The 15,420-nt window shown below is 40.2% G+C and overlaps 1 protein-coding gene across 3 annotated transcripts in view; it reads left to right on the top strand.

Moving 5' to 3' along the window:
• Positions 1 to 14,540, top strand: part of KCNAB1 (potassium voltage-gated channel subfamily A regulatory beta subunit 1) — a 176,991-nt gene extending 162,451 nt beyond the window's left edge. For all 3 annotated transcript variants that reach the window (XM_063306525.1, XM_063306527.1, XM_063306526.1), the window contains 6 exons: positions 6,425 to 6,510; positions 7,409 to 7,529; positions 8,143 to 8,237; positions 10,382 to 10,502; positions 14,060 to 14,148; positions 14,327 to 14,540. In XM_063306525.1, coding sequence (XP_063162595.1) covers positions 6,425 to 6,510; positions 7,409 to 7,529; positions 8,143 to 8,237; positions 10,382 to 10,502; positions 14,060 to 14,148; positions 14,327 to 14,416 — 602 coding nt within the window. In that variant the 3' untranslated portion in view covers positions 14,417 to 14,540. The remainder of the gene's footprint in view (positions 1 to 6,424; positions 6,511 to 7,408; positions 7,530 to 8,142; positions 8,238 to 10,381; positions 10,503 to 14,059; positions 14,149 to 14,326) is intronic.
• The last annotated feature ends 880 nt before the right edge of the window (positions 14,541 to 15,420 follow it).

The following is a 15,420-nucleotide window of genomic DNA, read 5'->3' as shown; positions in this document are numbered from 1 at the left end:
TTTTCAGCCCATGCCCACCCTTTAAAGAAGGACTTCAGCACATTGCAGAAAAGCAGATGAGATCCCTCTCCCCCGCCCCAAGGTTGCCCAACTGAAGCTGAAATGGAAGTTAGAGATGTAAAATTTATGTGAGCCATACTTCTGCAGGGCTGGGTCTTTGGATGTGATATAATATGGGGATACCCACAATTACATTCTCTCTGGCTACTTTGAAGAACCAGAAAGTGATCCTTTGAAAATAGCATATTTAACACATGCCTCACTAAAGACCTGCGAAAAACAAAAATAGCTATTGTGTATATTTGATTATTCATGCAAATAACCTTTTGGAGGGGTTAATGCCAAAAGGAACACAGCCTTAAATGTTAAAAAAAATAAACAAGGCCGAAGAGAAAACAAATTCTACCATGAAAAGAATCATGGTGATGTAAAGAAGTTCTACTGTGTTTATTCCCTTTGCTGTCAGCCAATAGATTGGTGATGTTGAGTAACGCAGTTAGGAAACTGGCAAAGTTTACTTGTTTTAGTTCTTTTCTTTTTTAGTGGAAAGTTCTTGGTACCACTTGGTTAGCTTTTTGGATCATGTTTCAGTTTCAGTAACGCTGGTATTTCTAGAACAGTGGAGGGGGTGAGGTTTACAATAATGTGATGTATGCTTCCCAAGTCAGTTCTCAAACTGTGCTGCCTAGTGATAAGTTACACGATTTGCCTCCAGCTTCTGGCATCTCCAGTTAAAAGGATGGTGACATGATAGCAGGTGACATGAGATTCCAGTCTGGAAATGAGATCTTGGAAACCCACAACTGGTCAGAGAATGTATGCCAGAGTAGATCACCTGCCACAGGTAGAAAACGGGAGGCTAGCAATGTTTCCTGTATGTATGTATGTATGTATGTATGTATGTATGTATGTATGTATGTTGAGCCAAAGACTTGTTGGCAGTGATGCTTATTTGTGACTTTCTTGGCTCTTTGGGTTGTCTCTCTTGCTTAGTCATTTACTTCCAACACATAGGAGGCAGTAATGTTGGAAAAAAACCTGGCCGTGTGAACTGACCTATAGTCTTTGCATTAGATCATATACACAGATTGCAGCGCTTTCCTGCAGCACCAAGCAGGAATCAAGCAAGCATAATGGTGTTAAAGAACAGAGCTATAAGCACCATGAAGACAATTCTGCGCCTGCAGTTAATAAAGGACACTATTTTGCCATCAAAACTGAAATATGGTCCATCTATTTGGGTTGCATTTTCACACTTTGAGATCTTATTTATTTAATTTATACTCTTTAGAATCAGAAAGACTCCTGGTAGTTTGCAGCAACAAAAACAATACAGGTTAAAAGCATATGCTGATTTTACTTCAGTAAAAAGTAAAATCAACTATAGCTATCATTTTAACCATCAGATAGCATCAGACAGCATCAGCTAACATCCGTTCCCAAAAGCCTTTCGGAATAACACTGTTTTGACCACCCTTCAAAAAGAAACCAGACTTGGCACTGATCTGCTCTCCAAAGAGAGAATGTCATCACAGAAAAGCAGTGTCTTTATGCACCTATCAACCTCACTTCATGTGAACCAGAATCTGCACCATTCACATCTGTATCAAGTGAATCAGTCAGTACCTAGAAGCAAACTCAAGCAGGCTAGGTCAATCATTTCTACCTAGAGAAGACAATCCTGCAAGTACCTAGGAACCAAGCCATTTAAGGTTTTTACAGGTCAAAAACAATATTTTGAATTGTATCCCAATGCCTACCAGCAACCAGTGCTATATCTGTAATAAAAGCATAACTCAGGTATAATGGCTGTCATCCATCGGCATATAGCCCACCACATTTTGCACCAGTTGCATCTTGAGTAGTTTTCAGAGGTAGTCCAATGTAGAGTGAATTGCAGTAGACACTAAGGGTGGTGATAAGGACATTTGTTACCCTCACTAAGTCGTCCTACTCCAGGTAGGGCTGCAACTGAAACATCAGTGGGAGCTGGGCAAAGTCTCTTCAGCCATAGCCTCCATCTGGCCATTTAGCAGTAGCTATGAATTCAAGAGGATACTCAAGTTGTGGACCTGTTTCTTCAGGATAAGTGCCTCCTCATCCAGAATGATCTCTGGACAAAGAGTAACTCTATTTTGTTTGGGTTCAACCTCAGCTTGTTTCACCACATACAGACCCTTATAGTCTCTAAGCACTGAGTCATGCTTCAACAGTATCTCTGGCTTAGACTTTTTATAATTGGGTTTCATCAGCACACTGATGATACCTCATCCCGAATAGAGGGATGACCTCTTCCAGAGGCCTCATATAGATGTTTATAAAGAGTAAGGGAGGTGATTTTGACAGAAATATGCAAGAACCATTACCTAGGCAAAAGAAGCAGAAGCAAGTCCTGGGAAACAAGATAATATTTGGAAGCAGCTCAGGCAAACACCTCCCTGATTCACTGAAGTATAAGATGGAGAAGAGGTACAGCATACTCAGGCTTGCAAGACTCTGTTATTATAGTTTATCTCAGTAAAGTATAGTTCTGGTCTCCTTGTGGAATTGATTTTCTGGTCTGGCCTACCTAGTGTGGCTGACAGTGTTAAAAACCAGGAGTAAGATAATTGATGCTTGTACCCAGCAGGCCAAACTCTCCTTCCCCAGTGCCACTGACAGGACCTTGCCATTTAAAGAAAGAGCAGGACCACTGTAAATCCATGTATTCAATCCTCAAATCTTCAAGGCAATCCAAAAAAATACCATGGTATCAGAAAGTCAAACAGGACCAAGAAGAGTGCACCAGAACAACCCAGGTTATCTTACTCCCATTTCTGGGCCTGAATTGTGGCTGAAAAGAGCCCAGTTAATATGTTTCCTATAGGGCAGCTGAAGTCACACAAGCTTCTCAAAAACCTCAACGAAAAAGGGATTGTAGACTATCTAAAAATATTTTGCAGGGATTGCATACACACTCACAGAATGGCAAAATAGTAGCCCCCTTCATCCCCCACCCCCAATATTCCAAGAGCATACATCTTAAAACAGCAAATGTCAGCTAGGATGATTCATTGGCCAAGTACAACAAAGGGGTTAAAAAAACTGGAGCAAGTAGCTAAAATATGGGACAAAAATAGGCATGTTTGAAACAGGACTGGACAAAACTGATATCCTGATGGGACAATGAAAGAAAAATGAAAATACCAGTCAGCAGCATGGGTTCTTAAAGCTAATTAGCAGGCCCTGAAACCAAATGAGAAAACCACCAAATCAACAGATCTACGAGTCTCCAAATGCATAGCTGATGGCCATTCCAAAAGCTTATAAGTAGAAACAGTAAAAATATAGAAGAGGCTACAAGTACAGATGCGGTGGTGCTGCGGGTTAAACTGCTGCACTGCTGAGCTTGCCGATCGGAAGGTTGGCGGTTTGAATCCGCGCGACGGGGTGAGCTCCCGTTGCTAGTCCCAGCTCCTGCTCACCTAGCAGTTCGAAAACATGCAAATGTGAGTAGATCAATAGGTACCGCTTCGGCAGGAAGGTAACGGCGTTCTGTGTCGTCATGCCGGCCACATGACCACGGACGGATCTACGGACAACGCCAGCTCTAACGGCTTAGAAACGGAGATGAGCACCGCCCCCTAGAGTCGGACACGACTGGACTTTACGTCGAGGGAAACCTTTACCCTTTACCTTACAAGTACAGAAGGGGCAATGGAATTCTAACAAGGGGACTAAGTTCTGTGAAAAGGGACTGAAGGAGTAGGTAAGTAAATGCTTAGCTTCAAAAGAGAGGATCAGTGTTCCAGAGTACAGGCCATGAAACATGGATTTGAGGGAAGTTCCAAATGAATTAAAAAAAAAAAAAGATTTCTCAACAATGAGAGCAGTTTTACAGTGGATCCAATGATTCATTCATGCTTTTTTGCAGGTCCAAATAAACAGGATCTGTACAAATGCACCACTATATGGTCTTTGTATAGCTTGTCCTCAATTCAGTTCGTTGCCTTGCACTTGAGGAATTAATTCTATGTACCTAGAAATCCCATTTAACTCTTTCTACAATGCTGCCCTCTTGTGTTATTAAACTTTCATAGTTTTACCACATAAGTAGTGTTGCCACCCTTTAACTGTTGACCAACATCCATCCTTATAAGTTGTGTCCATGGCAAGATGGCAGAAGCAGCATCACAATGCAAGCCCTGCCCCTTTTGTATGTTTATCAATGTTACACACACATTCAAAAGGGCGGGGCTTGCAGTTGTGACACCACGTGTGCTGTCTTGCCAGTTTTGATCCCCTTGTCCTGCCTGCTGGCACAACTGTGAGATGCAGTCTTTTTGTGACTTCTGACATTGATTGCTAAGCTTTGAGGAGCAATATGTAGATAAAAATTGTCCACCAGCTCAGTCTTCGCAAGCCAAAACATCATCTTTCATTTTATTTTCACTTTATAAAAGGAAGCATCTAGAAAGAGTGACAGAAAGATATGTGCACTCTCTGCTTCAGGGGTCAATTACCTTTTGAAGTGCTTCTTACCATATGTTAATTTAAAAAAAAATCTGTGACTGAAATCTCATGAAATGGCCAAATCTTGTAAGATGTCATGCAATTTCACATGAGAACAATGTTTTTGGCATTCTTTGGAGATGTTTTGTGAGTTCCAACTCATAGGTATTTTGCTATTTAAAGTTTCATTTAATTTCTTTAATACTGTAGACAAGTACAGAGACAGACTTGAAGGAGGTGTTCAGTGGTCAGTATGTAAACACCAGCTTAACCCAGAAAGGGAGGAGGAAATGAAAAAGAAACTTAAGATTGCCCTGACTTAATTCTCTTTGGCATGGGGGGTAGGGTCCTGTCATGCTCCCCACTAAATGTTCCCAGAACATCTTATCTGACTCACATCCCTCTTGCAGCAACCTGTGTCAACCTGCGAGTTGACCAGCAGGGAGGGGGAGCATGTTGGAGCGTGAATCATCTTGTTTGGGCTAGCTGCTCTTTGCAGCAAGGTCATTTGCAAAGAACAGTTACAGCCATCTGCTGACACGAGAAGGGCAGTGGGGGGGCAGTGGGGAGGGCAGTGGGGGGGAATTTGAAGTTACTGTGATTTTAAAATGTAGAAACGCATGGGAAATTCCATTCACAACTTTTTCTCTGTACTGAACTCTACGCTTCATTAAAATAGATTTGTAAGTAGGAGCTTATGAGTTGTAATTGAATGAATGCACAAGTGTTCCAGTCATCACAGATCCCTTCAAACAGTTATATTCTGCATTTGGGCTGTGCAGTATCCATTCTTTGAAGATATTAAGCAGGTGCAATGTGACTTCTTCAGACCTTCCTGAGGTCTTTGGGGCGTACATGCATGTGCAAGCCCAGAAGACACTTCCATGGGGATAATCAGTGAAGCAAAGTGGCACAGTTTTCTGTGCATCCATATGCATGTCTAGAGGAGGCTGCAAAACAGAAACAGTTTGAGTGTTAACCCCCTCTCCATCTGCCAGATTTTTCTCCTCCTGAGGTCATGATGTACACATTCCTATCTCACTGTTTTTTATAATGCAGAACTCCTGGGAAACAGCACAAAAATGAGGAAAGACTTTATGCTAGCAGCTTTTCCTTTCTTCCCAGTAAGGGTGGATTTCATTAAAGATGGCTACTGGCCAAGTGGAATGTGGATGTATTGAAAGGGGAAGTGTGAAAAATCTTTTTAAAGGATTCTTATGTAATATCTGTTAGATATAAGATACCTTTTGGTGATATTCATATATGAGAACAGTGAACTACATAACAGGGACATGTATCTATATGTGAATAGAAGACAATGCAACACAAAGCACCTTAGCATAAAGAAAGTGTTTTCTTGGGTTGCCTGTGTGTGCATAGATAGCATTTTTGCATACACTGCCAATAATGCAAAACAGCCTTTCATGCCCATAAATGCAGAGATGACCTGCGAAAGTTTCAGAGGGGTGTGCCTGTTTCCATGCTTTGAGGAGGGGTGCTTCCTTCAGACCAACATGTCTTGAATGCCTTGCACCACTGTAATATGTATCTTGTTACATTTATTACTCCTCAGGTTAAACAAATCAAGAGAGAGGAAGAACAGGGACAGTGCTCTAATCCTGCTTATCGCTCTATCCCCAGCTTCCCTAAGTTCATGGGCAAGACCTGCAGACAGTCTAAAAGGTTTCTGGAAATGTTTTGTGATCAGGATTTGTCATTGTGTACAGCACTTAAGCCAGTTCAGCTGAATGCAATTAGAATTTCTCTACAGATTTTCTCCATCAACATGAAAGATGCTAGCAATAGAAGAAGGCAGTGCCAGCACCAGTATATACTCCATTTCTCTTGCATAAGTTGAAAATATTGGCCTATGAAGTAGGCTGTTATCTACTAGCATCTGCTGCATAATTCTGCTTTTTCCCCCCTGCTTTAGAGATTGTCCGAGCAATGACACATGTGATTGACCGAGGGATGACAATGTATTGGGGGACTTCCCGCTGGAGTGCCATGGAGATCATGGTAATCTAACTTTTCAGGAATGAACAATAATGCTTAATCAATTAATTCACATTAAATCAAACATCAAGAATTGTTCCATTCAGAAGTCTGGTATGAACTAACTGTGCTTTTATTTTCTCACTTTTGTGGGCCACGTACCTGAGCATCAAGCATTTTCCTCTTACTGTGGGAAAACACCAAAATATAGAGAGATTAGTACCTGCATCTCCTATGTTATCACTTTTGAATAAATTGTAGAAACACTGGGATTGGCCCAAATATTAACTCTCTCTACAATTCCTCATTTGTCCCCCAAGGCCAGAAGAATGACAAGCAGGGTGTCTGCTTAGAGGGATTAACAATGCATCAGTGTGATGCATGATCAACTTGACATAGACCTAAGTCTTCACTGTCACATTCTTAGATATCGTTTCCCAACATATGTTGATTTGTATGTTCCTATAACCACTTTATAATTCAACAGCTATTTCATTCACTGTTAGCCAGCAACTGAAGCTACACTTTTCAAAATGTAGCTTTCTAATTATCATTTCAATTTGTACATTGCCATAGTGCATTCATGGCAGCTACTGTATATAGTTGTCCACATAATGGCCTTTGTCTTTACTTAATGCACACAAGTATTTGCAAATGATGTTTTGTCACCCATGAGAGAATGTGCAATCTGCAGTTTCGTGGTATTTTTTTTTTTAAAAAACCCTATCATATAATTCAGAGTGGTGCCTTTTCCATTGATCAAAATATTTTTAATCTATTCACTAGGTAGACTGAGTGTCAGGTCCTTAATAAATACACCTGAATGGGGAAGGAAAAACAGTGGGTTTGACTGATGTATGATTTTATGCCTGAGGAATTCTCCCTGCTAATGTACTTTTCTTTTGCTGCTGATTCTCAACAGGAAGCATATTCGGTAGCAAGACAGTTTAACATGATCCCACCAGTATGTGAACAAGCAGAATACCACCTTTTCCAAAGAGAAAAAGTAGAGGTTCAGTTGCCGGAATTATACCACAAGATAGGTAATGTTCCAAGACAGCATTTTTCATAAAGGAATGCTAAACTGATCCTTTTTATGCCCAAAGCATATACCCAGAGACAGTGCCTATCCCCTACTGTTTAATCATTATCACAGGGTACAGTAAGTCTCATGCCTGGAGGAATTATCCCTATGCAAGGAAGGAATTGACAGCAAGTCTTCCTTGCTACTGCAGCAGCTTTTTTCTGTCATATATCAAAACTACAGATGTTCATTTTCTCATTCCCAAAGGGTCTAAAGCTGTAATCCTAAATCAGCTTTCAAAGAAGTAAGCCTCTGTGAAAGGACTGGGGTTGGTCTTCAAGAAAATAGGCACTGAATTGCACAACTGCTTCATTCTGGTCTCTGTGAGATTCCCCACATGGGATTGGTGCTTGCATAAAATAGGATAAAATCATATGCATTTTTTATATATTGTGCATTATTTTGAAAAATCTCTAATCTCCTGACTGGACATTTTCTAAGCCTCAGAACGATGTAGCTTTTCTTAGATAAATGGTTTCTGTCGTTTTATTGTTTGGGGTTTTAAAACGGTTTGTATCAGTTTATATAATCTGTAATATTTATGTTGTCTTGTCTCATTGATTGTTCCGTAGGAGTTGGAGCAATGACTTGGTCTCCACTTGCTTGTGGGATTATCTCAGGAAAATATGCCAGTGGAATCCCTGAAGGATCAAGGGCATCCTTGAAGGTACTTGTTCCACAGGCTACCTGGGCAACCTGCCTGACACAGAGCTTCACCTTAGTCCTGAACTGTTTTGGTCCCTAGAACCATGACCCTTTTCCCCCAGCAACTTCCATTCCTACAATATATTTTCTACTTACTGTAAACAAATCTGGGGGACAATATGTATCTTTATCTCTAGAAGAAATCTAGGTTTCCCAAAGTCTCTTATTTCTTCCCATAGCTCATCAGGTTTCCTTTCACATAATCATACTGAATCTGTTCCTTACGTTGATCTTATACTCTGACAAGATGTCTTCTCTTTGAATTTTTAAGTTTAATCCATATATTTTGACCTAGTAATCATGATTGGCTCCATAATCTGCATCAGAAAGTGTCTTGGTGGGCTGGATTGCACTTCTCCATCTTCTATTTCCTAATATATAGCTAAGTTTATTCCAATATGGTCCATTTGGTGATGTCCATTTGTAGAGTTTGTATCTACGTTGCTTGAAGGAAGTGTTAGCGGTGAACAAAGATTTTCTTTGCAAAACTCTACCCATCTCCTATATTATTGCATTTATTCAATCAGAATCTAACTGTATTTCCAGGTTCTTCCATTTCTCCAACTTTGCATTCCAAACACTCATTAGTGGCATTGTGTTGTTTCTAAATGCTGCAGGTTGCCATTTTGCCATAGAATTTCTCAGTTTCTTTAACCACTATGTCTGTATTAAATGCATACATCAATATAACATTAATGTCTACTGGTTAGCCACTAATTCTACTAGATAAGATCCTATCATATATTGGGTTATAGCTAAGCTAATACTTAGCAATATCTTTTTTGAATATCATTCCCAGGGGAATATTGTCTCATCTAATCTAATCATCTGATTTAAAGTGGCTTATTCCAGACCATTTAAGTTCACTCATTCATAGAACTTCCAACAATATTCTTCAATTCTGCTTTCATTTGTGCTTTTTCTATTCCTTCTTCCAACTCTATGTACTTTTACAAGTACTTATATGTACTTGTAAAACAAAGAACTCCTCTTTCAGAGCTGGCACAAAGCATCCCTCTTTCAGAGCTGGCACCATCAGTGACCAGACTTCCTTCTGTCTCTGGTCTGGCCACATCATCACTTCCAGTTGTGAAAGTTCAACGTTTTCCCCAAGTAATTAAAGACATGCCTTCTGACTTGGGAATCTAGTCAGTTGGCATCCAAACTTATCTAAATATTTCACTTATGTCTAGACAATTTTCTTGGCAACAACATAGAAGTTGTTTGCCATTTTGAAGGGTGACACAACGCATGGCAATTATTGTGGTGTATTCAGAAGCAGTCTTCACAGCTCCACATACCAGTCTTTAAGACAGATAGGTTTCTCCAACACAAGAGATAGACAGACAAAAGATTTTGTTGTGCTTAGCTCAAATTAGGCATGTGAATTAAATATATTGGGTTAAACACAATATAGAAGTAAACCTATCTCCCATCCCCCAACCATTCTTGTTAGAACAGTTTTGTTCATGGATGCTGGTCATTGTAGGGTTAGTATGGCTACCCTTACTGATGATATCAGGGAAAGGTCATGGTATGGATGAAAATATGAGTCCTTCTGGATGTTAAACCACAGTTTTCAGCAACCCTCACCATTAATCAGGTTGGTCAGAGCTATTGGGAATTGCATTTCAACATCTGGAAGATCTTAAATTCCCTATCTCTCTGCTACACAATAGAAATATATTCACACAACGTGCTAACTTTGGTTAATAATAACCATGGTTCTTTTCCTGTGTGAGTGAAAATCCAGGTTGTTTGGTTAATATATTGATTCAGTATGTTGAATGAAGCCAGAAAGTGGGTTCATTCAGTAATCAGACTATGTAAGTGTATGCATTCAGAATGTCACCAATATTCATGGTGTGTAAAATATATAAATTTTCCCATAAGACTTTGAAAGATCAGTGAGGAGCAAATATGAAGGTGAGAATTAAGGGCTGACGTAAACCAGCCTTCTCCAATGTGGTGCCCTGTATATGTGCTGAACCTCAATATGTGCAATTCCCAGCTAGCATGGCACCTAGGTAGAAATTCTGTGAGTTGAAATTCACACCTCTGGATTTAAATTTTAAGACTGTCTTTTGTTGTGCTTTGATTTGCTAGTGTTATCAATGGCTAAAGGAGAAAATTGTGAGCGAGGAAGGGAGAAAGCAACAAACAAAGCTGAAAGAACTTTTCCCGATTGCTGAACGCCTTGGATGCACACTACCTCAGCTAGCAGTAGGTGAGGAATTTGGGGAACCCCTCTCTCAGTTCCTTATTTTTTACCTCTTTTGCTCAGTGATGCTTGACTATATTGACATTATGAGCTTGTTCTCGTGTAGAGGGACAAACTGTTTGTAATCATTTGTAGAAAGAGGCAATAGAATGTCATAGTTTAAAAGCTAGTCATTGATATCTTTCAGAATTTGCCACAGTGACCTCATAATTTTATTTATGCATTTATTTGCTTATGTAAAAGTGCTAATGCTGTCTGCATCCCAGGATAAGGTGCAGGAAAAAACAATTAAAGCTTGGGCTCTGTGACCTCAATTAAATATATGCTGATTGTGTGAATTTAATTAATAATCTGCATATATGTTGTATATTGATAGAGCAAATATTTCTGAAGCAGGAAGCAAACTTACCTTGGGTGTAGTTGTAGCTATGAGTCACAGTCCATTATCATCTTAGAAGAGACGCTTTCTCCATTGAAGAGAAAATGGAAAACGGCTCATGGAACACGGTGCTAACTACTTGCCATTTCTTCAAGTACTTGCATTATAAGCCAGATTTAACTGTGCTAAGGATTGCTCATCAAAAGCAGCAGGACTTAAATTATTCATGATTTAAATCCCATTGTTTAGGGGGTCTACTTTCAGTCTGAATCCAATTAACTTAAATATACTTTCGATGTTGAAATAATTGTAGTGGCATCTTTTTAAATCTAAGCATGGAATTACAGCCATAGTTAAAATTAAATGAAATAAGTGTATTGCAATGGCTACAGGACTGGAGAGACCTAGGTTCAAATCTACCCACAGCCAAAGAAGCTCATAGACCTTTTTTTTTAATCTGCTCAGTTGTGTCCGATTCTTGGAGACTGCCTGGACAAGTCTCTGCAGTTTTCTTGGCAAGGTTTTTCAGAAGTGGTTTGCTGTTGCTTCCTTCCTATGGCTGAGAGGAAGTAACTGGCTCAAAGTCACCCAGTGTCCTGATCAGACTATGAGGCAGCCAGGCAGATTTAATATCAAAAATACTCTTTATTGAATAACGATTTACAATAAACAAGTCCTTAGAATCAAGAAGTAACTGGTTTCGATCAAGACCAGCTGGGCAGCAACAAGGAAACTGGCAAGGTTGCAGGAGGAGATGGTAGCAAAGCGGTGGAACAGGATTCTCTGACGGAGGCTGGAAGGCTCAGAGATGCTAGGGCACATGGCGCTACTGGAACTGGGATTGGATGACCACAAACTGGAGCACCACTCGAACTAGGCTGACACCAGAACGCTGGGCGAAGCTGGACGGAGCCCTCTGGATAAGTCTCGGTTCTAACAACTGGACTGGACTGGACTTGGTGACTCAGGCTGGACAGGATACTCGGAACTGGAGACGTGGAACAAGGCTGAGAACTTGAAGCAAGACTCGGCTGGAGGCACTGGGCTGGGCTGGACACTCTGGACTACAGACTCGAAGCAAGGCTGAGGACTTGGAGCAAGGCTGGACTCAGCTGAAGTTTCCTGGCAAGGCTGGAAGCTAGGCACAAGACAAGACTGGACTGGAAGCTCTGGACTAGGCAAGGAACTCAAGACACTGCAGGACTGGACCACAGGTTCTAGACAAGGTTGCAAACCTGGTTCACAACTAGATAGGTGTGAAACTCTTGAACAATGTTGTGCAACTGAGGCACGGCTAGGCTGGGCTGGAGATCCAGGGTGAGGCTGGAGATCGAAGGCGCACTGAAGCTGCATGGAAGACTTGGAGCTAACCGGCAATCTAGAAACATTGCAAGGCTGCCCCAGAGATTTGGGGTTGAACTGTGGACTGGAGGCACGACAGGATGGGACTGGAAATGCTGGACTTGGCTGAAATCCCAAAACAGGGTGAGAAACATGCCTGGAATGCACGCAGAGGGCCACACTGGAAGGAAGGCTGAGGTTGCTGGGCTCGGTGATAAGGGGATCCTTGATGGCAGCAGCAGCAGGATTTAAGTCCTCTTCAGTGGAGAGCAATTGTGCTGATTCTTCTTCGGCAGGGCCACAACTTGTGGGGGGCAAGCGGGGCATGTGCCCTGGGCACCGTGCTGGGGAGGCGCCAAAATGAGTGCTGGGGGGGCGCCAAAATGGGCGCGGAATCCATGTTTGCCCTGCGTGACAGAGACCCTAGTTGTGGGCCTGCTCTTCAGTGACACGCTGATTCTGATGCTGATAGGGACTCTTTTGCGGATGCTGCAGGCTTATAGGATCGGTTGTATCCAGCAGCTTGCTCCTCGTGCGTCTGCCTTTTATACCGATCCTTTGTGCACCTGGACCCTTCTGCAGCCAATCAGGCTGCCTTCTCCTTCGTGTGCTTTTCTGCCCATTGTTGGCACACACTGATTGGAGGATTCAAATCCTCTTCCGAACACTGGCCAATCAGCTTCTGTGACTCTTCCCGTGCTGCTGACTCATCTCTGGGTTTCACTTTCCCAGTTTCAGCCTGGTAAGTTTCTATTTCCTCCTCTGACTTTCATTTTCTGAGTCAGAGGCTGACTGGAATCTCACACCCAGCTGGCTTTGTGCCTAAGGAGGGACAAGAACTCGGAGTTTTCCAGTTTCTAGCCTGGTGCCTGCAAATAAAACCCTAATCAGCAAAGTTTAAAAGGAAAGCAGCAGCAGAAGCAGCAAACTATTTATGTATTTATTAATCAAATTTATCATCGCCCATCTCCCACCAAGGAGGGACTAAGGAAAGGAAACATGCTTCACCTGATAAAGGAAAGCAGAAGCCAACAAAATTTTCCAGGTTACAGAATGCTGCTAATTGGGTGCCACCACTGAAAAAGCCCTGTTTCACTATTTATGTTAACAACATGATATGGAACAGAGATTCCATTAATAAGGATGCTCGTAATTAACAAGTATACACTTTCTTTGATAGGTATTTATAGTGAGATTGTAATGTTCATGAATGTCCATTAAATATGAAACTGCATCAATGTGGCAAGCTATGTCATTTTCATAATATCAATGACACAAAATGTGCATAGTTCATTAATTCCTATGAAAATTAATGGCAAGCTGCAGGTAATATTCACAATTTACATTTGCTCTTACAAAGAAAATCTTTCATCTATGAGTTAAAACCAAGCATATAGTAAAGATGTCCTTAAACTATACGATCGTTCTGAAACTTACCAGAAACCTTTGGCATTTATGAAAGGTAATTAAAATGTATTTTCTTCAACATTTCATTGAACATTTATTATATATCTCACTTTTGTTTTTTTAACTAACATATTACTGAATTAGTTTATAATTAATGTATGCTTTTATGAACTTACTGAAATGATATGGAACTGAACTGCTAGATGCCATGGGAAGGCATTTTTTTGAAAGACAGTTACACTAAAAATAATAATGCTGAGGTGAAAGGCCTCATAAAGTTTCTGGGAATTAAGTTTGCCAATTTAATATTATCATTACTGACTCCAGAATGTTCTATCTAGAGATGTTCTAATCAATCAGTCTTGATTGTCGGAAATATACCGCTTGTCAGGATTAAGCTACAATCTTAACAATTATGTATTTCCCATGTTCCCAGCGTGGTGTCTTCGTAATGAAGGTGTGAGTTCTGTTCTCCTTGGATCATCCAATGCGGAGCAATTGATAGAAAATCTTGGTGCCATACAGGCAAGTACTAAGGCTTTCTTTGGAATTAGCCAAAGCAAAAAGAATTACCATCATATGGAAATTAAATGCATTACAGAATTCAACTTTGCTTGGGCTCCTTTGGAATGGAATGTTAGTTTGTTTTTCAAAAGCACAGAGCAACACTGGTTAAAGTACATGTATGCTTCTTTGCCTACAGGTTCTTCCAAAGATGACATCGCACATTGTGAATGAAATTGATAACATTTTGGGGAACAAACCCTTCTGCAAGAAGGACTACAGATCTTAATGTACTGCATGATTAGTCTGGACTGCATGGCTAAAAAACTGCTCTGTACATAGTAGTGTACTGAGTTGATACTATCCAGTTATAATAAAAATTACTCTGCAATTGTAATTTACTAGATCCTCCAAGGTGGAATGTTCTACCAAAATTCAGAAACACAGCTGATCTATCTAAACAACTAAAATTGTCTTACTCTTTTTTAAAAAATCAAATCTTAAGAGTTTGGATTTAATCTTGACTCAAATCAATCTGACTCTAAGGAATGAAAAGTACAAAAAATGCAGAAGCATTCAATTCATTGGGATTTGTGCAGGATTTTCCTAACAGATTGTAGCCCCACTGAGTCTTACCTTTCTTTCTTCCTATTTATGCAGTGAAAATATAAATGTAAAGAATCAAAGATTTCTAAGCCTTAGGTACTTGAAAATAAAAAGAAGGATGTATAGATATATTTTTTCAATAAACAAAAAGCCAGATACAGATGAAAGCTTAGACAATTTCAGGTATACAGATTCTTCAAGCTATCTTAAGAATATGTAAGTTCAAAGTTTTTCCATTTGCATTTTTTAAATAGAATTGATTTTTAGATAAACTGTCTAGTTTGGGTTTTGGCTGAAAGAAGGGCTTACTATTAAAGACAGAAAAAACAATTGAGGATTTAGAGATTGGCATTTATGTTTGCCATTTATAACAAAAAAAAACCCCAAAACCCTTATGTATGTTCCAGCCAAGCACCTATAAGCAAGATTTAGACTGTAAACCTGCAGGCAGGACTTGTTTTTATTGATCATATATAAGCCATTCTGGCATTCTGAGAGCTTTTTTGCTTGAAGCACAGTGCTTTACGATCCCACTGAAATAACGTAAGTTTAAAGTGATTTTGGCTGGATTGTAATGCATTTTTTTTTAAAAGCCAAGTTGCTTTCTCAAATGTAAGCACTGAAGTGAATAGATACCTGGAAATTACTGGAAGATGTTCATTGAAGAACACTTAGCCAGGGAAATTA

Source organism: Candoia aspera, chromosome 6, assembly GCF_035149785.1.
Source record: "Candoia aspera isolate rCanAsp1 chromosome 6, rCanAsp1.hap2, whole genome shotgun sequence".
NCBI classification, from domain to species: Eukaryota; Metazoa; Chordata; class Lepidosauria; order Squamata; family Boidae; genus Candoia; species Candoia aspera.
The sequence above is the reverse complement of the archived record's forward strand: the minus strand, read 5'-3'. Positions and strand labels throughout refer to the sequence as shown.